We start from the raw sequence: 24,092 nt of genomic DNA, 5'->3' as shown, positions 1-24,092 counted from the left end.
TGCATACGTTCTCTGACTAAATATAAAATATCTTAAACTGTTCTGATGATGAACGGAGGTCTTACGGGTGTTGAACGACATTAGGGTGAGTCATTAATGACATACATTTAATTTTTGGGTGAACTAACCCTTTAAATAAGTAAATATAGTAAATAGAGTTACAATGCTCAGAGGTATTTCACAGTAGTATTTTATAGGGTTTGGCTTTGTCATAGATGCTTTTGTTTAATTTAAAATGTATTTTTTCCCCCTCCCGTTTTACACACTTTGGGAATTGCACCTTGCGCTCATTACTGCTCATCTGAACCAGTTTGGATACTCACTGCTTTTCCCCTTAGAAAGCAACTGCTATAGAAATGAAGGGTTTGTGTGTCTGGTAAATTGGGTGAACCAAGGTCTCCACATGAGAAATGACAGCAATCAGGATGTTACAGTCCACTCTGCACATAAATGTAGTAATGAACAAAGCTGCTGCCAGGCCTGAGAAGCATGAATGTTTCAAAATATAATTTTAGAAATGGAAATGTATCAATTTTGGAGCAAGAATTATGCATTGCAGTGTAGGACTGAATCGTCATGGCAACCACTTCCATATGGAGATTTATCTGTCAGATCATTTCGAAGATGACCACGTTCACCAGAATAATACAAAAACTTATTTTTCTCTCTCATCAAGTGGCTTGAAACATCTGAAATTGATTGCGAAGAAATGTTGTACTTGCCAATGGAAGCTCATACCACATTGGTGTTTGGGTGGACGCCAAGGTGTTGCTATGTGGTTGCTATGGTGTTCTTTGTGTTTGCTTACCAAAAGAGCCTTCTGGTCTCTAAATATGGTCTGGGTCCTCATCTTCAATGTAAGAAGGGCAGTTATTTAGGCAGTTAAATACGTTTTGTTAACAGATGAACTAATATCACGCATCTCCTTACACATGTACTCTACCGAATAAGTGGTGCAGGGTGAGCTATTCACGGAAAGTCTGAAGTCTGAGTTTAGATATTACTTATTACTAGATATTACTGTGTCCGATATTACTGTTCTTTGTGCATGACTATAAAATGACTTTAAAAATGTCCAGCGCGTTCAGTTTTATCCAAGACAGACGAACGTAAAGTTGTTGTACGTATTATAGCATTTGGTCTTAGTGCTCTTTTATTGGGATTTGTGTTTCACGGGATTCATACCTGAGCACTACGCATACAATGCTGTACCAGGTGAGCAACCAAACAAGTTTCTATGTCAAAATGTATTTGTTTATAAGGCACTATGGTTGTTGTGTTTTGAGGCCAAATTATAGTATTGCACACTGATTTTTCCCTGTAATTATAATTTGCATGAAAAGGGGAAAAAGTGGTTGTCCTTTTTAGTGCCTCTAGTGTTTATTTTAGAAGTTTTGTAAAATTGTAGGTTGAGACATGTTTTCCAATTAGCTTATGTTGGCTGTTTTACCATTATTTGTACATTAGAATTTATTAAAAAAATTAATTTGTTTTTATATTTTTATATTTTCAGTTTTCATATTCTATTAATTTTGTTGTTTTGTCATTTTTATTAGTTTTTTTATATTTCTACTTAGAATTCTTTTTTTTTTTTTTTGAGATAGTTCACTTTAAAATGAAAATTCTGTCATCCTTTACTCACCCTCAAGGACGAGTTACATCTGAAAATATTGGTCTCGGTTTCAGACTTTTGGAAACACTTGATCAATAATAATAGTATGTTGGGTTTGTCTAGTGAACATAATTACTTCCAGGTTCTGTTGGAACTATTAGGCTTGAGTGTCTGAGCTCTCTTACTTTGTGATTTCCATTCTGAATATGTAGACAGATTCTTCTAAAAGGATTTCTTTTAATGCCAGAATGCAAAAGTGCAGCACAGTCTGAAAGCTCTGATAAGCAGTGTGTAACAAACGAAACTGAGGCTGACTAAAGAAGCGCTTTCAGAAAGATGTTAGAGCCAGTGCATAAAGTAGAATGTATTAGACCTAAGCACATCTCGAAGAACAGGCACTAAGAGAATGCTGTCCTGGAAAAAAAACTTTCATGCTTAATTTTCCCCCCTCACAATCTCCAATGCACTTTGAAGTAAAACATGTAACAGTACGGCAGCTGACGAAGTGTCCTGTGCATCACTTTGACCCTGCTGTGGGGTTACAGGCACCTATTATCAGCAGACACATTTTAAGGTTTAATTATGCCATAATTATTCACATAATTATTTTAGTGGAAGGCCTTTGTGACTGTATAAATGATTTTTCAATCCCTGCCATGATATTTTAAATATTGAGGCATTACACAAGCAGCATCTTCAAAATTAATTCAGATTTCGACTTGAATTTTTTTACTGAATCGGCTTTGATGACCATCAAAGCTAATGTGGACCTGAGAAATTGATATCACCATAAGCCATAAGCAAATCGCTGTGCACGCGAGTTGTTTGGCAAACCTGACATGCACCAGTAGGAGACACATTCCTGAATTATGAGTTATGAAAGGAAGACATCTTTATTCTAGTCTATAGTCTGACTGTCCTCTGTGTCTGCACCAGTCGCTATTCAACCGATACCAGACAATGAAAGTCCTTCACAGCTTGCTTGAACACGATTAGCAAAAGGACTAACCACCCAGAGGAGGATTCTGTAAGCCACTGCGTGTCATTAGGAAAATATCACAATCTGCTCTGGCTCTGGATCGAGATTGTTTGAAAATCTAATGGGAATGCTAAATTAGAAGCTCTTGTTTGATCTGTCTAGAGTCAGAGAGGAAAAGGCAGGGAATATGTATATACAGTACATGTACAGTTATGGATGGGTTGCAGAAGGGGCCCTGAACGCGATTTCAACCGGGACCCAGAATCCCTAGCAATGCCCCTGCTCTCACAGTTTTTGTCAATCTCATGTTAATCTTACAGAACAGTGAAAATTAAACAAAACAGACTGTTACAATTATGGTTGTAAGGCATAAAACACAATTTACTACTGTAAAGTGCAGTGCGAATGACTATGTGACATTTCCATTAATTGGCCCAAAGCTCACAGTGGCTCTGAGCCACCTGGCCTTCCTTGTTGTTGAGGCGTGTTTGTGGATGCCTTCAGTCACGTGCGGCAGATACAACCACACAAACCAGACCGACCAGGAGAGCGGTTTCATAATGACTGCGACGCGTCGACCTGTCATTGAAAGAGAGGGTGTGTGTGCACGTGCTGTCCGTGGGGGGCCGTGATGAACCTCCTGCTGTGATGGAGAACAGTTTGTGTTGTTCCATGAAGTCACACGCAAAAATCTCAGCTCAGCAAAAGAGCTTTTATGGCTAATCAGGCACATGCACAGATAGACCTCAAGTAGTGCTCAAGCACCTGCCCTTTTGTAATAAGTATGTTTTATGACTAGATAAGTGCCCTTTTCGAAGTCATAAGAGCATTTTTATTTTATGCTTTAGTTTTTATGTAAATTTGATCCATGACATCAATTCTAAATTATGTGTATGACCAAAAACTGCATAAAGATCTAATTCTGCGAGACCACAAGATTTTGTCTTTTATATCATAGATAAGTAATATCACTCGAGCAAAAGGGCTGTTTTCCTGAAGATCAGCATGATCGCAAATGTAATTTTTATATTTACATTTTTATAGTTTTATCACATAGAATTTTAACAAAAGTTAATTAAGTCGATATTTATTTATTTTAAACACTTTAATGTCAATTTGAACTGTTTTTAACTATTTTAACTGCTCTATAACATTAAAGAAAATTGTTCAGAACCGAGCAAAACTATGGAAGCCCGTTTCTGCCACTAAATAACTAAAGAGTACAATTTTTATCTCAGAATTCTGAGAATTGTGAGATTCTCACAATTGTGAGAATTTTTTTCTCACAATTGCGAGTTATCAATTCTGTCACAGAATATCAAGTCACAATTCTGAGATATAAACTCGCAATTGCGTGATATAGAGTCAGAATTCTGAGGTAAAGTTTTTAAGTGGCGGAACGGCTTCCATACAAAACAGTTTGGTCTCCCTCCAACACGAGTGGTGTTTTGTTGATGAATGAATCAGCCAGTTTGATTGTGGTCTGGGGAGTCTGCTCTGTATTTTCTGCTCTGCTGCACAAGGGGCAAAATCAACTGGCATTATTCAAATAACTCTGTACGCAATTGGATAGTCATTTAACCAATCAGACCACAAGAGGCATGATCAACAGGCAACGACCCAACGTTTCTCTCTCCGTCATCATGTTAAACCCACCCATTGTGTACCAGGTGGATAAGCCAGTCTGTGATTGGCTACCACAAAAGTGTAACAGAAGCAGTAGAAATGAAAGTACAGGTTTCCAGACTGAGATGCCGAGTGGAATTAAATCGCAGACAGATCAGATTAGGTTTACCCAGTCTACCAGTTTGAATGAATCAGTGGCAGAATTATTCTTTGATTCACTTAAGACTTACCATCACCTACTACTGCCGATTTAAGTTTCATATAAACCATATCGTTTCTTTCTTTTTTTTCCATTTCATATTTCTATATTCCAAATCTTACTTATTTTAAACACTAATTATTCCTGCAACTATTTGCAGTGTAATTCATCTAAATAATAATAATAGTAACACTAAATCATTTCTGTCAGTAATCCACAACATTGATTTTGCTAATTTAGCTAATTTAACATTCCAGTAGCCTGGATGCCAGCCGAACTTAGCCCCATCCTCAAAATTTTTAGGTCGGGCGGTTCGGTCTGGCCTCGATCCATAGAGGAGTAATTATGTCCGAACAGAAACTGTTCGGACCAATGAAATCATCAGGGCAGGCTTTAGACGATGACGGACAGATGATCAACAGTAACATAATCATGCACGTCATCAAAGGGGCTTGGATTATATTTGTTCGAATCCTAAACGAAGAGCTTGTTTGTATATGCATTCACCTTCACATTTTCTCTCAAAAATGATGATCATGTTGGGTAGGTACTCTGTGTATCATTAAATTCTTTTTTTTTTTTTACAACACCGTCTAAGATCTTTTATTCCAGCGCGTGACACCCTGCGTTGAGAAAGGGTTGCCAAATTTTTACAACAAAATCCGCCAACTACTAGCCCTAAACAATAGCTTCTCGGGGGGTTCTCCGGGGAAAAAAGGGCATTTGGGGGGTAAAATGTGTTATTTTGGCAAGGTTGCCTGCTAAAATTCACACTCATGGGTCTATATATCACATAATAGTCGCTTCAACCCACGGACATAGAAAACAAACCCGGAAAAAAACACGGACTTGGCAACACAGTTCAGTTGAACTATGTTGACATTTGACAATGCGTCGCTTCGTTGCTCTGATTGGTTGTTGGTCTATCCAATTGATGTCTTTCCTGGTTCGGTTGAAACACGCCTCATAATCACAGCCCAATGGAGCAGTTTCAGACTCATATTCTCACTAGAATTGAGTATGACCACGTCAGGCTACAATTCCAGCATAAATCCACCAAAAACATATTTTTAGACATATTTAAATGGCTTTTACAGTATGTAACTAACTTCATTTTCATGTTTTTTTTTCTGCCCCCGGCACTTTTGCTAATGTTTAGCGAGTTACACGTTTTTGCAATGACTGTTGTTATAAAAGAGAAAAGCATTCTGGAGTTCTGTCTCATTAAAACAAGGAAACCATCTTCTTACAGGGGATCTTTTGTAGTAATCAGACATAAGCATGCCCCAGAGCTCATAACTACAGGATATGCATACACATCTTTCCTTGTGTCTAATTTGTTTCAATTGGGTTCAGTGAAAAAACAGATCTTTAAAATGACATTAAAAGTTCTATAGAAGTTCCAAATCTGTTAAGACAGATGTTTTGATGTAAGGGAACTACACAGGGGGTGGTAGTTTCAGCATCAGGGCCAGCAGGGGGCACTACATCAGTAGAGTTTCGGTGAGTTCTTGGTCTCTAAATCAACTTTGCAAAGACCAAAAACTGTTGTCACCATCATGCATTACAAATAGGAAATGCATTGTGCTTGCAAGGGATACTATTGCTTTATGGACACATCATGAATACCTAGAACATCCAGACATCGCTGTGATGCATTTTTACACCAGAAAACACCATTGTAAAAATGTTGATTTCTGAAACTCTTAAAGGGTCTAATTTCATAAATGCCTTTCATTTGAATGACTTAGCTTCACAGCGTAAACATCTGGGATGTGTTCTCTGCATCTGTTAGGTGGGACGCACCTGCACTGTGCTGAGGTCAGCCGTTGGCTGCACACTTCAATGAGTTGAAGGGTGAAGACAGCTGCTTGAGTTACGCAAACTATTGCAGCATCACACATTCTGCAGTCATATATCAAGTGCTGACATCAGCGCCAAGATCAGTAGATGAAGACGTGCCTGAGTTTAGGCCATAAAGGAAAATGGGTTCTAGAGAATGTGATGTTCATTCATCTTCTGAGAAGTTAATCTGCCAAGTTTGTTATTCACCGAAATGTTGTTTCTTTCTTCAGTAGAGGGAGGTCATGGCTTGTTAAGCAGGATTTTGTGTGTGTGTGTGTGTGTGTGTGTGTGTGTGTGTGTGTGTGTGTGTGTGTGTGTGTGTGTGTGTGTGTGTGTGTGTGTGTGTGTGTGTGTGTGTGTGTGTGTGTGTGTGTGTGTAGGAGATTTGTATATACCAACATTTCGAAGGCTCATGCATGTGTTCCTCAGCAGTATTTTCTAATATGCTTGGTCTTAATTCAAATGTATGTGCTGCAGATGATGTATTTGAGGAATAGTAAATGAGACTTCTTTAGGAGAGAGATGACATTTTCATTACCACTGTTAATTTATGGAGGCTTATATCTGGATGGAGTAAAGTACCTACAAACTCAGGTGTCTCTTTCTCTATCTCTCTCGGTTTTCTCTCTCTGTTTGACCCCACAGGAGTTTATTCTAATTAGACGTTTTCCTCAATAATTCCACATATTGCACTGCAATCATTTACACCACATTGACTTGGTAAGTCTCATTCTCATTCCAAACACTGGTAGCTTATGGCACCTCACAGATTAACTCATTATTATCATTAATTGTAGCAAATAAGGCATTCTCTCCTCCCCCCAATAATTTTAGCTTCTTTATGTTGACTAGATATTTAAAGTGTGTTTCACTAATGTGTGAAAATGAAAGAGGAATTGTTTCTTTGTCTTTTACTGGTTGCCTTTGTAACAAGTATTTTATGCAAAACAACTAATGTCTTTTTCTTGATACATTTCAAAATTATAAGTGTGTGAGAGATACATTACTGGTCAGAAGTTCTTGATTGAGTTTCTTTTAATATATAGGTTTGTACATAAATACAGTTTATGTTTTTTTTACAGATTTTTTTAAAAAATACAAATGTAAATGGTGTCTATGCATGTTTGCCCTGGATGGATAGCCATTTTGTTTCTTGTTTTGTTTGAGCGGATAGTGAAAGAAAAGCAGCTGAGCTGGAATCTAGTCAAGGGGTGCGATCTCTACTTAATTCCCATACTTCCAACTTTTGTGTCATTTCATAGTTTAGTAGTTGAGCTGATAATTATAATAATGAAAAGGCGTGTCCAGGCGTTGGCTTTTAGTGTACTGTAAATAAACTCAATGGGCATTAACTGACTGGTAGATGTTACCCACTGGTGGAATGGTGTGTAAAGCCAGAAACAGATGGAGGCAGCAGAACTGGCGTGTTGGATGCTGGCATTCTTTAGCAGTGTGTGGAGCAGACATCTGAATGAGATGTGTTGTCAGCCAGTTCATCATGGTTCCCGGCTCTATCAAGCCTTTCACAAAGGATGATAAGGCTTGAAATGATGAGAAGGTCCCTTTTTACCTTTGAGTTATTCAATTCAGTTCTTTCATGTTTCAGCTGCATTTGATGTTTATGTGGATTCCTGATTAAAAGTATATTCAGCAACTTTTACCTTATACTTGAGACTATCAATAAGGTTTTTTTTGCTTATATTAACATTCTATTCACATAGTCACATGAAAGGCTTAGATTTTTTAAGTGCATCAAAATGTTCTCATTAAATAATGAATGCTCATTTAAAAGACTCACTTTGTGAGTAATTTCAGGTTAATTTTAATGTGACTGAAAGTGGTGATGAGTTAGTTGTTTGCTTTGTAAATCTGGACCTGTTGTACTGTGTATATATACATAGGTGAGCATCATCCCTCTGACAAGGTAATCAGCCAATCAGAGATGTGGAGGCACTGCCTCGTGTCATGTAGTCTCACGGAGCCAGACCTTCAGACTGATGGCAGAAGGTCTGGACTTTCGTCATGTTTAGGGGCGTGGAAATATAAAGTCGATGTCCCTACAAGAACAGACCGTTGGGCATCTGCAAATGATTAATTCAAGAACGTTGTGCAAGTTTACTGCAACAATGGAGACGAAACTTCACATACATAAATCCAGCGTATAGTTGATCCTGTCACTGTTGTAAACACGACGGCGTTCTTCTTTCACGACATGTTTACAGGCGGAACGTTAAAGAAAACAACACACATCTTTAGGACATCCTGTAGAATTTGACCAATCAGATGATGACTTTGAAACTCCTGAAGTGTTTCCAGAAAAGTGTGCCATGTGCATCGAGCTTCTAGGTCCGTGACGAATGAGGCAAAGACTGTCATGTGACTTTTTACCCTGTATATTGCTGATTTTAGCAGCTCAGTGAGGACACAATACACCCAAGGGAAGCAAAAGAGACCACGATTCCCTCTCAAACTTTATTCACAAGTGGAAATGTTAATAATTTTTCATTAATATTTCTTTTTATTTCTGTATTTCAAGTTTATTTGTAGGTCTCATTGGATGATTTCCAAACATTGCAAATTTTAGTGCAGTTATCATAAACAACGGTAATATAGGAACTGAAAGTCACTGATTTAGTTTTTACAGTAAATGACTGCTTTGTTAATAGGAAGTGAGTCTAGCTATTTCCACTCTGGAGAGACACTGTTCAATACTCTTTCAAGCCTTTTTCATTTGTGTGGCCTTGAACCGATGAGCGATTCTGTCGCATGTAATCAAAGCAGTTCCTCTGCGATTCTCCCTTGTGAGTCTCATGACTGATCTTAATTAATGACCCAATCTGGATCCTAAAACGCAGCCCGCAGACTGTACTGAAGCACACACACAGTCCCATCCCAGCTTTCTAGCTTAGTCCTTTAGATAAGTTACTTGGTAAAATGTTAGTAATGATATGAGTTCTACACATAGGGGCAAATGGCTTCGATTTCATCTGGGCAGCCACAGTTTTTCCACTCTTTGTTAATGCAAGTTGTTTCACTTTCCTTCAGCCTGAATCAGATAGACAAGCTTGCACAACTATACGTGCTATTTCACTTCCTGTTGGAATGTTAGTCTAGAAAACATTACTGGCAGGGCTCATTTCATATCACTCTAAAGGACAACATGTACAGAACTTTTTGACCCTTTATCTTGCCTTCATTTTTAATGCATGTCTTATCGTTTCAGGCTACCTAAAAAATGACTTTCACCAGACATATGTATTCAAATTTACAGCCATTCAAAAATATCAGCTCTTCATCTTGTTTGCTCATCTTGTCCTCGAGTAAGCTACGACTGGTCGACCGATGTATTGTTTTTACTGATTAGTCGCAGCAGGTAGTTGCTTTGTGGAACTACAGTATCGGTTATCAGGAAAAAACAACGCAGATACTTAGCGATAGTTTTTAATTCCTCTTTAGTCAGGTAAAATAACTGTTTAGTTTATGTATTTTATCATATTTAAATATAATTAAAAACTTATATTATATATTGCATTTTATATTTAAAAATCTTCATTGTGTCAGTAGTGATAAAGTTTAGATATTTTTATGTTTTCATTTATTTGAATTATTACAGAATATTCTCATGTTTAAGTCATTATGATCATTTTCTAATAAAGGTAAGCACTAGTTTACAGTTTTCATTCACATTATTGTTTTTAAAACAGTGGTTAATCATTATCAGCCATATTTTCTGGATTTAGTTATTAGCCTTGACAAAATCCACTATCAGTTGACCTCTAAACTGCAGCCTGTTGTCTATTTGCACATAAGCGTATGTTGTGTTATAGATGTTGGTCCCCATCATGAGATGATGATGATGATGGTGTGCTGTGTCCCGATCAGGCTTATTAACTAGCTTAACCAACTGAACTTCACCAGAAAGACCATGCTGGTTGATGAGCATCCATTTAGTGCTAACCAGCATAAACCAGAATGAGCAAACATTGGAAATTCATTCTGAATCATGAATCAATCCGCTGATTCATACCCGTTCAAATCTTTGTTCGCGGATTGAAAACAAACACGGAAGAGAAGCCAATGCTGAATAAAGTCGTAGTTTTTGTTATTTTTGGACCAAAATGTATTTTCGATTCTTCAAGAGATTCTACTTAACTAACTGATGTCACATATGGACTACTTTGAGGATATTTTTATTCCCTTTCTGGACAGTATTGTGTGCATTCACTTTCATGAAGGAACAGAAAAGCTCTCGGACTAAATATAAAATATCTTAAACTGTGTTCCGAAGATGAACGGAGGTCTTACGGGTGTGGAACGTCATTAGAGTCAGTCATTAATGACATCAATTTCATTTTTTGAGTGAACTAACCCTTTAAGGCCTTGTTATTCACGCATCTATTTTTGATAACTTGTCAGACCTCTTTTTTTATGTAATTTTTAATTTTTTTCAAAAGTAATAGTTGAGAATGAGTCATAAACAGAGATAAGCATTTGACATTCAGGAATTCAATCTGCCCCCTGTGCGGATGTGTGGGTTTAGCATATATAGACACAATCTGCCAACCAGTAGGCCAGCTCAGAGCAAAACCAGTGCCACGATCCCCTATGGAATAAGAAGTGTAATGTCTTAGTCTGATTACAAAGAGCTTTGTCATGCAGTTGCAGCTGAAGTCTGCATTACAGCAGGAATAATCATCATCTGTATGGAATGGCGGCTCAGGAACTGGAGGGGAATTCCATCCTGAGCCCAAGTGCAATCTCAGCCCTACAGTTTCCTCAACGCTTCCATTACTCAGTACCGGCTGTTCTCGAAGATCCTGAGTCTGTGAACCCAGCCTACAAGCCATTCCCATCAGCGGGACTTTGAAAACTTTCATTTTCTCTGCAATAAAGGCTTTGGGATAAACACAACTTACCCTGGGAATGGAGATGGAACAGCTCTTTAAACTTTGTTTATGCTCGTCTCACTGAAGTAGTGTCTAATCTCCCTTAATTACACTTACAGGCTGCCAAGGTTAGACATGCAGACAGGACTGCCAAAGGCTCTTATTGATTTCACTTTAAATGAGGGAAATTTCATGCAGTCAGGCCAGTCTGTGTCTTAGCAGAATTCAGCAGGTAAAGACACTTGGAAATGTTATCTGTTCTTTGTGAAGATGCCCCAATAATTTGCTGTTCTCAACGATATTGGCTTTGTTTTCAAACCTTGTGAGCTGTCTTGATTTCTGCCCTTATTGTCGGCAGTCCTAACAGAGATGGAATCTTGTCGGTAAACGTTTTGGAACTTTCTAACCAGGATTACCTGAGGCTCAATTGATTTAAAGTTTGATGTTAGTGTCTTTCAAAGCTCACAAAATGAGACTGATAAGCCTAAATACATTGCACATACAAATACTGGGTAAATAATGCATTAAAATAATACATATATTTTATTTTCTACATTTAAAAATAATGATAATTAAAAATGTATGAAAAGAGAAGCAAGTTTACTATATAATTAGTTATTTGTATATTTCACATGATGCATATTTGCATTTCGCTTCGTCTGCCAGTGTCTTTCGCAATACATTATGTGTTTGCTTTGTGAAGGGTGCATGCCAAAAAAAAAATCTTAGAAAGAAGCAGGACTTTTGGAGCAGAACTGTTGTGCCTCACCTGTTGCTAATTATTTCTTAGAAATCTAATTAACCTCAGCTATAACCCCTGTATTATTTCACTATTGTATAATTGTGACACTTCAGAAATGCATTGAATAAATAAATAAATAAATAAAAAACTATGAAAAGATTTTTAAATTTTTTTTTTTTAAATGTATTTTATTTTTTTACAGCAAAAAACATACCTATGGTATTCAAAGCATAAACATTTTGATGCTCAGCTCAAAACTCTTCATATTCCTATTTAAGCTTTTTTAATGTCGTTAAGCTTTGAAATGGCAAAAAGGCATTGACTGAATGTTAAATGTCAGCGTTAATGTCAATGTGGGATAGGAAAGAAAACAAACATAATTGTTCACCTTCCTGTCCTGTTGACGGGAATCTCTTTCCCATTTAGTATGACTGAAAAAAACCTTGTTTTACATCACTTCCTATAACATCAGTTTCAGTGGAACCTACGATTTTTGGATGGAAATGAGCTGTCATGAGACCTCATGCTGGATTAATGTGCCTATAAGGCCATGAAATGAAATTGTATCATGTAGAGATTCCAGCAGAGACACTTTATACATCCTTAAAGGGATAGTTCACCCAAAAACTGAACTTATCCCATAATTTACTCACCCTCAAGCCATCCTAAGCCATCCTTCTTTCAGACGAATACAATCAGACTTATATCAATAAATATACTGGCTAATTCAAGCTTTATAATGGCACTGAATGGCAGCCCAAAATTTGTAGCCCAAAAAAGTGCATCCATCCATTATAAAAGTAATCCACACGGTTCTGGAGGGTTTATAAAGGCTTTCTGAAAGTCAATCGATGGGTTTGTGTAAGAAAAATATCCATATTTACATGTTAAGTAAAATATATCGTTTTCACCATATCGCCTTCTGTAATTAACTGATGAAGTGTACTGTCGATCACGGTTCAAAATGCTTATGCTTCATCCGACGCCATCGTCACGACAGTTTTTTTCTCAAGTTGAATACGGAAAGCAGTTTGGTGAAAGCTAGATATTTTACTTTATAACATGAATATTTTTCTTACACAAACCCATCGATTCGCTTCAGAAGGCCTTTATTAACCCACTGGAGCTGTGTGGATTACTTTTATAATGAATGGATGCACTTTTTTGGACTTCAAATGTTGGGCTGCCCTTCAATGCCATTATAACGCTCTGATTAGCTAGGATATTTATTAATATAACTCCAATTGTATTCGTCTGAAAGAAGAATGTCATATACACCTATAGCTTGAGAGTGAGTAAATCATTAGCTAATTAAAATTTTAAGTAATATTAACTTTAAAATAAATGAAATGATGCTCAAAAAGTAAAGCTTATTTATTGAATAATAAGTTAATATTTTATTATTGGTATGTTATTTTGATAATTTTTCATGTCTTAAAAATATTTGATGAAAATGTGTTATTAACAGTTTAATATCAACATTCCTAAGAAAATTGCTGCTCAAAGAGTATCAGGGGCTGTTTACACAACACTGTTCTAACTAAAAACACAAAACTTTTTATGACTATTGTCAATTCATTTACATGTCAATGGGTTTTTGCGGGCCTGAAAACGCAAACTTTTGAAAATGGGTTTTAAAGTGAAAAAAACCCCAATACAGTTATTGTCTCTGTGTAAACTATACAAATAACATGAATTTGTATGTCATATGCGTATTATGTGTAACATTGAAAAATACTGGTCTGGCAGCATATACAGCATTTTTTTTTCTTCATTTTTTTGTATCTGTATGAACGGGGAGCGTTATGCGAAAAACTCAAAGGAAAAACTTTGTTGTCGTTTAAAATGTCCCCTTAAGTGTTAATTTTCTGGTTGAACCGACTAATCCCTCTGATGTGGTTGCTTTTGATGAGAACTGATTGATGGGAATCGAGCGACTGGCATTGGTCCATATCCTCGGCTCTCAGCAAACCAGTCATCACTGGGGTGTAAGTGGGTGACCTGCTTCAGATGTGCTTTCCTCTCTGTCTCGGCCTGCAAAAATAACATCCCAAAATCAGAGCTTGTATTTTTATAAGGGGTCACTTAAAAGATTCTATTTATTGAACAGTAATTAATTTCACAGATTTATCCACCTTTGCGAGTTACTTGAATATTAAAAGCCACGCACGCTTCCTTGCATACTTCCAGCCCTACTTTACCAATACATGCAAATGAGAGCTGAGAAATGAAATGCAGATTTCAAAGCGGCTGATGTAGGAAGTCCATCTTGCTCTTCGTTTTTAGTCAAACTTAAATGAGTTGGGGCTTATAGGGCCGTTTTGTTGATGGCATACACCACCCCATCTTCTGTCTCCTCATAGTTTCTGTGTGGAAATGGCAACCCCTGGACCCTGTGAGAAGATTTGACTTTCTTTTTGAATATGAGCTGAAAGGACTATTACATTGCAATTTCATGCCCCAGGGGTTATCTGATATCCTCTTCACTACATTTAGCTCAAAGTGTCTCCCAGTATCCTCACCTACCCCTGATTCACTCAATGCCTCATTTCACTCGTCTCTATGCTACCACCCTTTATTTTTCTACAGTATACTCAATGCCTTGTCTCAGTACTTTTAGCACCCTCTCTCTGAGCGCAGAGTCTGAATTGTACTTTTTTCGTACCTGCTGATTTAACGGAGATGCTATCTGTTCTTTGTAATTTCACCCAATTATTTGCTGTTCTCAACAATATTGGCTCTGAAATAGGACCTAGGGAGCTGTCTTGATTTCTACCCTTATTGTAGGCAGTCTTAACGGAAATGTAACCTTATAGGTAAACGTTTTGGAACTTTCTAACTCTCAGATCATTCAAATTTCATTCCTCTTGTGAAGCACACAGCAAACTTGACACTCAATCGATTTAAAGTTTGATGTTAGCATGTTTCTAAGCTCTCAACATGAGACTCTGATTGATAAACATTACACATACAAATAATGGGTAAATAGTACATTAAACTTTTATTACATTTAAAAATAATGATAATTAAAAATTATTTATTCACGGTTTTACATTTCACATGCATATTTGCAACTGCAACAACTGCAACTCACTAGAAAAATAATATTTTAATTAGAATATTATTATTTACATTGTTAGTAATATTTACAATTATAAATAATATTGATAAAGTTTTTTAATTCACAAAAATAAATATGAATATAATAGCAAATAATGCCACACAAATTGGGGACATTTCCAGACTTTAAATGTTTCTTACAAACCATTACATTTTTAGTATTTACTATGTATTTACTATTATAAATAAAATTAATCCATTATTTGTTTGTTTTGTACTACTCACTAAAAAAATTGATATTTTAATATGAATACTATTAAGAGAATAATACCGCACCAAGTGAGGAAATTTCCTGGCTTTAAGTCTTATTGACCATTAAACATATTTTTTCCATAAATATATAAATTAGATTGAAGCTCAAAACTACTATATATATATATATATATATATATATATATATATATATATATATATATATATATATATATATATATATATATATATATATGAATATTATTTAGAAAATATCACACTAATTGAGGAATTTTACCATGCAGCTTTAAATGTACAACAACTTTAAAACTGCATTTTATTACATTTAAAAATATATATTTTCCATGACAATGGATTATTTAGCCGTTTTCTCCTTGTGACAAACAGTACAGTCACTATATCACTCTCAGCATCACATGAATGATGAACCAACTCATCTGTCACAAAACATTTTGCGAGACACTCACATTGTGATTTTGTTCCTCATATTTCAGTTTTGGGGGATTTATGCATGGAATACTTCACATGTGTGTCACCACTTTGAGCTTAGAAGCAAAAATAAAATAAAGCCATCATATTTATATTGTTTGTAGATAATCTTGCTTGAAATACATACTTTTAGTGGTCATTGTGATGATAAAAAGGTTATTTTATTTTTTATTTTTAGCACTTTAAATTGCTTTTTCAGTCATCTTAGGAGGTCTCATTTACTTAGTTTGATATCTTTGATTATAGGTTGTCACATTATATGCAAATTTTGCTTAGCACTGTATGAAACCTGAAAAACAAAGGATAAAGTATTTTATTTTGAGCTGTGACTCATCTGAATGTAATTATTTTCATTAAACCCCCTCACAGCTTTTAAATATCACTTCAGAAACAGCGAACGTTTTCTTCTCAGTCACTGCAAAAATCTCAAAAGCTGTACTACAAAAAACGTGAATCCTGTACGTGAGCAGTATTAACCAACCTCACAGCACACAAAGAAAACACTGGATGTTTTTCATTCAGGTGCTTTAATGAGTAATCTTTACTGTGTTGGCAGAGCAAAGTCCGTGAAGGACTTAAAAAGCGACAAGCGGAGGTTTTTTAAGAGCGTGAGCCCTTTAGCAGGGCAAGCGAATGAAAGTGAAAGGTACAGGCCGCCCTTAGTTCATTATCCAGCTTAAGGGCTTGCTCTTAAATAGTAGACCTCAGGTGAACACACGAGACCCAGCCAAGCACCCTAACGCCCACTTTCTCACCCAGAACCTCCCTATGAGGTATTTAAGCTGGATTTTCTTAGTACTGTGCGTTCAGCTTTACCAGATAATGCTTAGTCATTATTAGTCCAGGGTGGCCGTGACCACAGTTTCCTTATTTCAGTCATGTATTTCCTCCTATAACTCTGGACGGTAACATTTTTCACATCATGAAATTTGTATACAGCTCATAACTTAACAAACCCCCTGTGGAATCCGTAAGCTTTAAAATAAATATGTGATGATAAAAAGATGATAACAATTGAGTTTGTCCATTTAGTTTGTACCGCCCAGAGCAAATTGCATAACAGATATTGGTATAACAGGTATATTTAACAAGACAAAATAATTACTGAAATGTAGACTGTTCAACCAGGCAATTTGTGTACGTTTGGTTTGTAACTTAGTTGTGTAAATTATAACATTTTTGCCTTGTTGAATATATATGTAAATATCTACAATGTTAAAAAGCTGCATCAGTGCCAAAATGTTTTTTTATTTATTTAGTCATAATTGTTTTTTATTTTATTTTATTTTATTTTATTTTATTTTATTTTATTTTATTTTATTTAGCTTAATCAGTGCCCCCCCCCAAAAAAAATGCCTTTTTAATTTTAATTTATATTATATTACATATAGCTTCACCAGTTCTAAATAAAAAACTACAGCCAATGTTTTATTTGTATCTCTTATGTTTATAAGTATTATTAATATTATTTTATCAATGCTAAATAATTGTTTTATTATTATTATTCTTTCTTTATTTTATTTTATTTAGTTTTATTTTAATAGCTTATCGATGCTAAATAAAAACAAAATGCAATTTGTATCACCTTTTTTACAATTTTATTTAGCTTCATCGGTGCTAAATTAAATAGAATAAAAAAATAAAGAGGTAAAATTGCACTTTTTATTTTTTATCTTCATCAGTGCTAAAAAAAATAGTTTTTTTAAATTACACTTTTTTATATTAAATAATACAGATGCGTCATTATGGTGAAATTAATTCCTGATGTAAGAAACTTGTTTTCTGACACAGTCTGGTTTAGTATTTGACTTAATGTGATGTAAATCCTAAATGTCCTTGGTTTCAGCAGTAATATTTCTTTTACACTTTCAATTCTGCAGTTTGTACTCCCTGACGTGGCAGCCTCATGACCCCAACCACTCTCTACGGTCTGTCTTTGACTTTGTTTTTCCCTGTCTGGCTCTCTGGTGCTTTGTTGTAAGCAAGCCTTTATAATCAGTTTCTGGATAAATTAGAATAATTGCTGTGGGTGAGCATCTGAGGTTCTTGACCTTTTCTGTGGGAGCATGCAGTCTTAACTACGTTACAGCTGATGAAGTGGATCCACAGAAGGATGAGAAAGGAAGGCAGGGTGTCCATTAACCATGCATAGGACAAATGACAGTTTGGAGGGGGAGGGACTATGTGTTAGGTGGGACTATGTGTTAGAAGGGTGGGGGTGGGGATTTGAAACCCAGACAGCTAAAGAGCACACTTGGCACCGCCCCCTCATGAATAATGCACGATGCAGCGGGTTGTCCCTGCTGATTGGAGTCAGCTGGAGGAAGTAGCTAGTTGCTGGGCTTACCGGCTGAGAGAGCAAGCCCAGGCTAGTATCGTCTCATTCGCTCTGTGAGAGAGTGTGTGTTTGTATGTGTATGCACACATATGCGTTTGCCTCTGTCTATTGCAAAGAAGGAACTTGGATGTAGGGCAGTTGGATCTTCATAGCACCCTGTTCCGCACCACTTCCGTGTTTATCAGCTTCACCTCTCCCACAGGATTTACACAGGGGACATGTAACCTCTCCAGCAAGGCTTTGTCTGCGTGTGTGTGAGTGTAACGGAGGGGACCACCTCCTCCTAAAGGGTTCACCCATGCATTCCTGTTGGAAAATGAAGATCCAGGTACAAATCCTGCAATGTTTTGGTGTTGTTTTCCTCTGTTTGTCAGCCTCCTGCGAGGCTGTATGTGTGTGTGTGTGTGTGTGTCATTGTGCTCATGTGAATGGGGAGCTGTGAGATTGCTGTCTCCATGGTTGCTATTGAGAGGCCTGTTGTTGTGTTATGGAGATGAGGCAGCTTCTGTTCACTAGTGCGCCAGTTTCAGCATCAGCTGTGAGCAGAATGCTTTTTCTCTTAAATCAACAATGCCGACATTTGTTGTGCATTCATGTGCTTTCTATTCCCTTGTTGTGACCTCCCTTTCCGCTGTCTGCCTCTCGTTGTAAATGTGTGCTCAGATGAGGGCTTTTATATTTGCTAGCTGGACGGCACAACCGTAGAATTTGTTTTGTTAATCTCATGTTATACTGACCACTCAGATGGGCTGAGATTATGTGTAGCTACACATATAAAGCACATCCTTTTTTTTCAACACTGTGCCTGGGCTGTACTTGCATGCTTTTTTGGTGTTGCAGACATGCTATCAAACTCAATATAATCAATCATAAAGTGCTTGGGAAGATTTTTTTGGCATATGGTTTTGGTGCTTATGAACTTAATCCGAACCAATGCTTACGAATTTAAACCGACCAGGCATCTAGATCATATAGTTTTATACTGAACCTTAAAGGGTTCACCCAAAAAAATGAAAATTCTGTCATTAATTCCTCACCCTCATGTCATTCCATATCCATAAGACCTTCGATCTTCTTTGGAACACAAATTATCTGAAAGTGTTTTTATGAATTTTTTAATGAAATTTCATTTTTTATGAAATCTCTGACCCCTCCATAGACAGACATTTAATTGCCAATTTCAAGGTCCAGAAATTAAGTAAATACATTGTTAAAATAGTCCATGTGATGGCAGTGGTTCAACCTTAATTCAATGACGCGAAGAGAATACTTTTTGTGTGCAAAAAAACAAAAACAAAATGAATGTCTTTAATCAACAATTTCTTCTAATGAGCACCACGACGCATGCGTGTGATGCTGCTGCACTGTATTTACAACGTAAACAGTGTAGGAGACTGACACAGACTAGAAGAAATTGTTAAATAATGTAATTTATTTATTTGGTTTTTGTGCTCAAAAAGTTTTCTCGTCATTTCGTAAAATTAAGGTTGAACCACTGTTGTCACATGGACTATTTTAACGATTTCTTTATACCTTTCTGGATCTTGAAATTTCTTGACATTTTTTATCTTTTTTTATTTTTATCTTTTATCTGGATCTTGATATTTATTAATATTACTATGAGACTAAAATGCCCAAATAAAATTATAATTAAAAAAACATGACAATTGAAATGGAACTAGATTTAACTGAAAATATATTGTTAGATAAGCTGAAGTGTTGACATCCTTTTTCCATTCTCTTTGTTTTTATATATGTGTATACATAACATGTTTATGTATAATTTCTTATTTTTATTTATCATTACTTTTTCTCTTTGTGGACATTTTTTAATGGCATCTGTCTGCATATAGTTCATCTGACCTTTGATATGTTCCTGGTGTGTGATTAAATTTAAATAAATAATCACAGAAAAGAAATGGAGCAGATTTGCTCCTGATTTTGTTTTATAGGTTCATGTAGGGATGCACCAATATTAATATTATGGATACCGATAAACTAATATTTGCTTTCATGTTATGGCTGATAACTGATAAATTATATAATAATAATATACAGTATTATTTACATTTACATTTATGCATTTGGCAGACGCTTTTATCCAAAGCGACTTAAATTGCATTTTAAGGTATGCACATTTAACATTTTTGTCAGTTCTTGCTTTCCCGGGGAATCGAACCCATGACCTTGGCGTTGCTAGCGCCACGCTCTTTTTTTTATTTTTTTATTTTTTCTATTATTATTAGAATAATATATTATCCATGACATAATACAAATATTAATAATTTAGGGTTTATATATATATATATATATATATATATATATATATATATATATATATATAAATATAATAATAATAATAATAATATATATATATATATATATATATATATATATATATATATATATATATATATATATATATATATATATATATATATATATATATATATATATATAATAAATAAATAAATAAATAAATAAATAAATAAATAAATAAAGACCCTGGTTTCACAGTCAATGCTTAAGCTAGTCACAGACTAAAATTCATGTTTGAGCTGTTTAAGCAACTTGCACTAAATGTCTTAAAATATGTCAGTGCCATTGTTTTTCTCTCAAGTGGGGTTGTCTTAGCCTAGAAATCTTGCACCCTAGCGGCATTAAATCTAATCTGCCGTGAGTGTCGTCTAGCCACTCTCAATACACTTCTGAGCTGTGAAAACCAAACTCTGGTCAGACCAATCACATCGTGTAGAGAGTCGGTGGGCGGGACTTGACATGATGACAGCAGAGTTACGCTTGCGCGCTTCTAGTAAACACAGAAGCTGGCGAACGGCGGTCTTTTGAATCAACTTTGACCGCGACTCTGGAAGACTTGGAGTTAAGCTTTTCTCTGAGAAAAGATTAAAGAACGGCACTGAAGTCATTCTTAAAAAGGGAAGATGTGTTCTGAGTTTTGCCGACCGGATACAGCGAAAGTTTAATCTGTCAATTAGCTCTGCTTCACCTTCGTTGCTCTGGTTGGTTGTAGCGCTATCCTATCGCGTGCAGAGGGAGTTAGAAAGACAACCGTTTATCCGCCCCTCGGATTGAGCCCTGTCAATGGTGAGTTTCCAGACCAAACATCTTGATGTGGGTCTGGCCTGTCAGACTAGTGTTGTCTCACACCACTAATGTTTTTTTTCTTTCTAAGTCACATTTATAAAGCTACTCGAATGCCACAATTGAACTAAACAAAGCCTAATCCGGGTTCAGTCCAAGCCCTGTTTGTGAAACTCTGTCTCTGATAACTGAAATGGAGCTAGTTATCTTATATTCCTAGTTATTCAAACACACTGGCTGCATCCGAAAGCTTCGGCAGCATATCAGGCAATGATTTTGCAGGCAGCTTTTGTGCACGAAGGTGTCTCCCAAAACTAATTTCGGACAGACCTCTGTGGCCACGTAAAGCTTTAATGATCTGCAACAAAATAGAGTGAGCTTTGGAGATAACTAAGTCAATGTTTAATTAGTACAATAGAAAGTTATTGCTAGGAATTGCATGAAAGTGCAATATGTTCGTCGTAAACACAATTTGACCACCAAATGCAACAAATCTTAATTTTTTTAGCTGTCACAGAATGGAATGCACAGGATTGTGGGATATCAAAGGCGGTGAAGTTACGCTATCAATATACATCAATGCTGCCTTCATAAATTTATCAGATGAAGGTATCTCATGAGACAGGAAGTGAAGCTAAAATTGGATTCAGACTGTTTTACAGCCTTTCATATTAACTGTGTATGATGGCATTTGCCTAAGTGACTAAGATGAATTTACACCAAAATACTGTGGGGTTTAGACATCAACAATGAAAGAGATAAGTTTTCTCCTTTCTTTTAAAGGTTGATAAGCCTGTTTTGCTGTCATATTTATGCTCCATTATATGATTAGTTGAATTTATGATGTGCATTTAGCATTGATCATGACCAGAACATCAGAACAGACCTGCGTCCCATTTGAATCCCTACTGCTTTATCCCTGTTTGCATTGACTGAAACATTAGCTTGGTGATTGTACTTTCTCTCAAAGCCATTATGTGTCATTAAATCTCAATGATGGTCTGTTAAATACAGCCTGGTAATATACTGGCACATCATTGAAGTCCATCATTACACCCAGGACTCTGACGTCGACGTTTCAGTTGTTCTGAGTCAAACATCCCAGCAACAGAGACGCACGTGTCTGTGGCAGTGCACGAGCAAATCGCATCATTGACGGACACACAAAATCGTAGGCTTTGTGTGAAATCCCCTCGTTGGAGGGGGAGGAGGGCAGACCGAGATTAGCGATCACATCTCTCACCCCCCCACCAGCTTAAAACCTGTGGGATAGAGGAAGTCTTTAGCTAACACAGGAAGTGTGCCTGTGTAATAAAAAAAAAATTGCCCTACATCCGTCTTCGTTCCAGACCAGAGACACAGACAGGCAGATAGACATTCTCATTAGGGATGACTCTGTGATTTAAAGGAGATGTGACTGAAAAGCCTGAAGGTTCTGCTGTACATTATACAATTATCCCTATACTGCCATGCTCAACTCTGCCATCTGGATTCACAGGAGACCTACATAGTGTTCACTGCTCCCTACACACTGAGAAGGTAGAGCTGTAGAAAGGTGACTTGACCGAGAACATCATCAAATTGCAACGTCAAAACAGCACTAGAGTTGTGCAGGGGCTCGGTTTTGAGTTTGATAACATTAGTGGTCTAGCTTTCATTCTTTCTTATACGACCTCTGAAGGGTCATATAGGCTGGAGCCTATCCTAGTTTCCTAGGCCGAAGGCAGGGGAACTTGGACTTGCTGCTTTCCTAGGCCGAAGGCAGCAAGTCCATCATCATTAATCTAGTCTTCAATGTCACATTATCCTTCAGAAATCATTCTAATATGCTGATTTGCTGCTCATTAAACACTTCTTATTATTATCAGTTATGCAGCTTAATTTTTGGAAACCATTATTTCCATGATTCTTTTATGAATGGAAAATTAAAAAGAAAAGTATCTTGTTATTGTCACTTTTGGTACATTTAATGCATCCTTGCTGAATAAAAATATTAATTTATTTTAAAAAACGCCAGCTAGTAGTGTTCATCGATATTTATACTATGTGTAAAATATAAATCATTATACAATTCATCACCAGACCAAGCTCAATTTTAAAATTGAAAATTGGTCTGAGGAGGCTCTGTATATTCTACTGCACGAGGCGTGATCAACGAGCATTATTCAAATGACTCTGTATGCTATTGGATAGTCTTTCAACCAATCAGACCACAAGAGGCGTGATCAACTGCCACACCGTCCCATCTGTTATTGTGTTAAACCTACCAATAGCACGTCAGGTGGAAAAGCCAGTCTGTGATTGGTTGCTGGTGTAACAGAAGCAGCTGAATTTAATGTACAGGTTTCTAGACTGAGTTGCCGGGTGAAATCAAATCTCCAGCAGACCAGGCTGTGTTTACCCATGCTGCGTTCCAGTTCGTTTTTATCATGCCCTTCACTCGCAAACTTCCCTCCGTCTCGTTCACTCGGATGTGCGTCATTGCTTATGTTGCATGAGTGCCCACTACTGGCGGAAACTTTGCAATGGACTGAACTGGAACGCCCTAAGCCCTTGATCACTTGGACTCCATTATGGAGTTGATTTATTTTTATTTTTTTTTCCTTTACGAAATAGTTTAATGCAGCATTCTATATGTATATGGATGTGTCTGGGTTGTTTTAAATGTTTTAAAAAAACTCATAGAGTTGTTTGTGGTGGGGTAAATTAAACGCGATATGTGGTGACGTCACAATCGCGTTGCATTGTGGTATTTGAAGCTACCTGAAGTGTATGAAGTAGACTCGCTCACTCGGTCAAAATCGAGGGAGCAAGGGTCAGTCCATATAAACTTCCCTTGTCCACTTCACGAAGTGGAACGCACTTCAAAATGGTGGCGGGGATTCCCCCAAGGGGAAGTGCTTAGGGAAGTTCGCAAGTGCGTTTCTAAAAGGGGAGTGGA

At 36.6% G+C, this 24,092-nt stretch overlaps 1 protein-coding gene across 7 annotated transcripts in view; it reads left to right on the top strand.

The window, feature by feature from the left end:
• marchf8 (membrane-associated ring finger (C3HC4) 8) overlaps positions 1-24,092 on the top strand; it is a 123,541-nt gene that overhangs the window by 48,545 nt on the left and 50,904 nt on the right. Inside the window, exon 1 of one of the 7 annotated variants that reach the window (XM_067422528.1) lies at positions 18,036-18,377. The exons of the other annotated variants lie outside the window; for them this stretch is intronic. Within the exon in view, the coding sequence (XP_067278629.1) occupies positions 18,348-18,377 (30 nt within the window). The 5' untranslated portion in view covers positions 18,036-18,347. Of the gene's footprint in view, positions 1-18,035; positions 18,378-24,092 lie in introns of those variants that run through there. 7 annotated transcript variants of the gene reach the window in all.

Source organism: Pseudorasbora parva, chromosome 17 (genome assembly GCF_024679245.1).
Source record: "Pseudorasbora parva isolate DD20220531a chromosome 17, ASM2467924v1, whole genome shotgun sequence".
NCBI lineage: Eukaryota > Metazoa > Chordata > Actinopteri > Cypriniformes > Gobionidae > Pseudorasbora > Pseudorasbora parva.
Note: the sequence above shows the minus strand (reverse complement) of the source record. Positions and strands in the feature narration are given on the sequence as shown.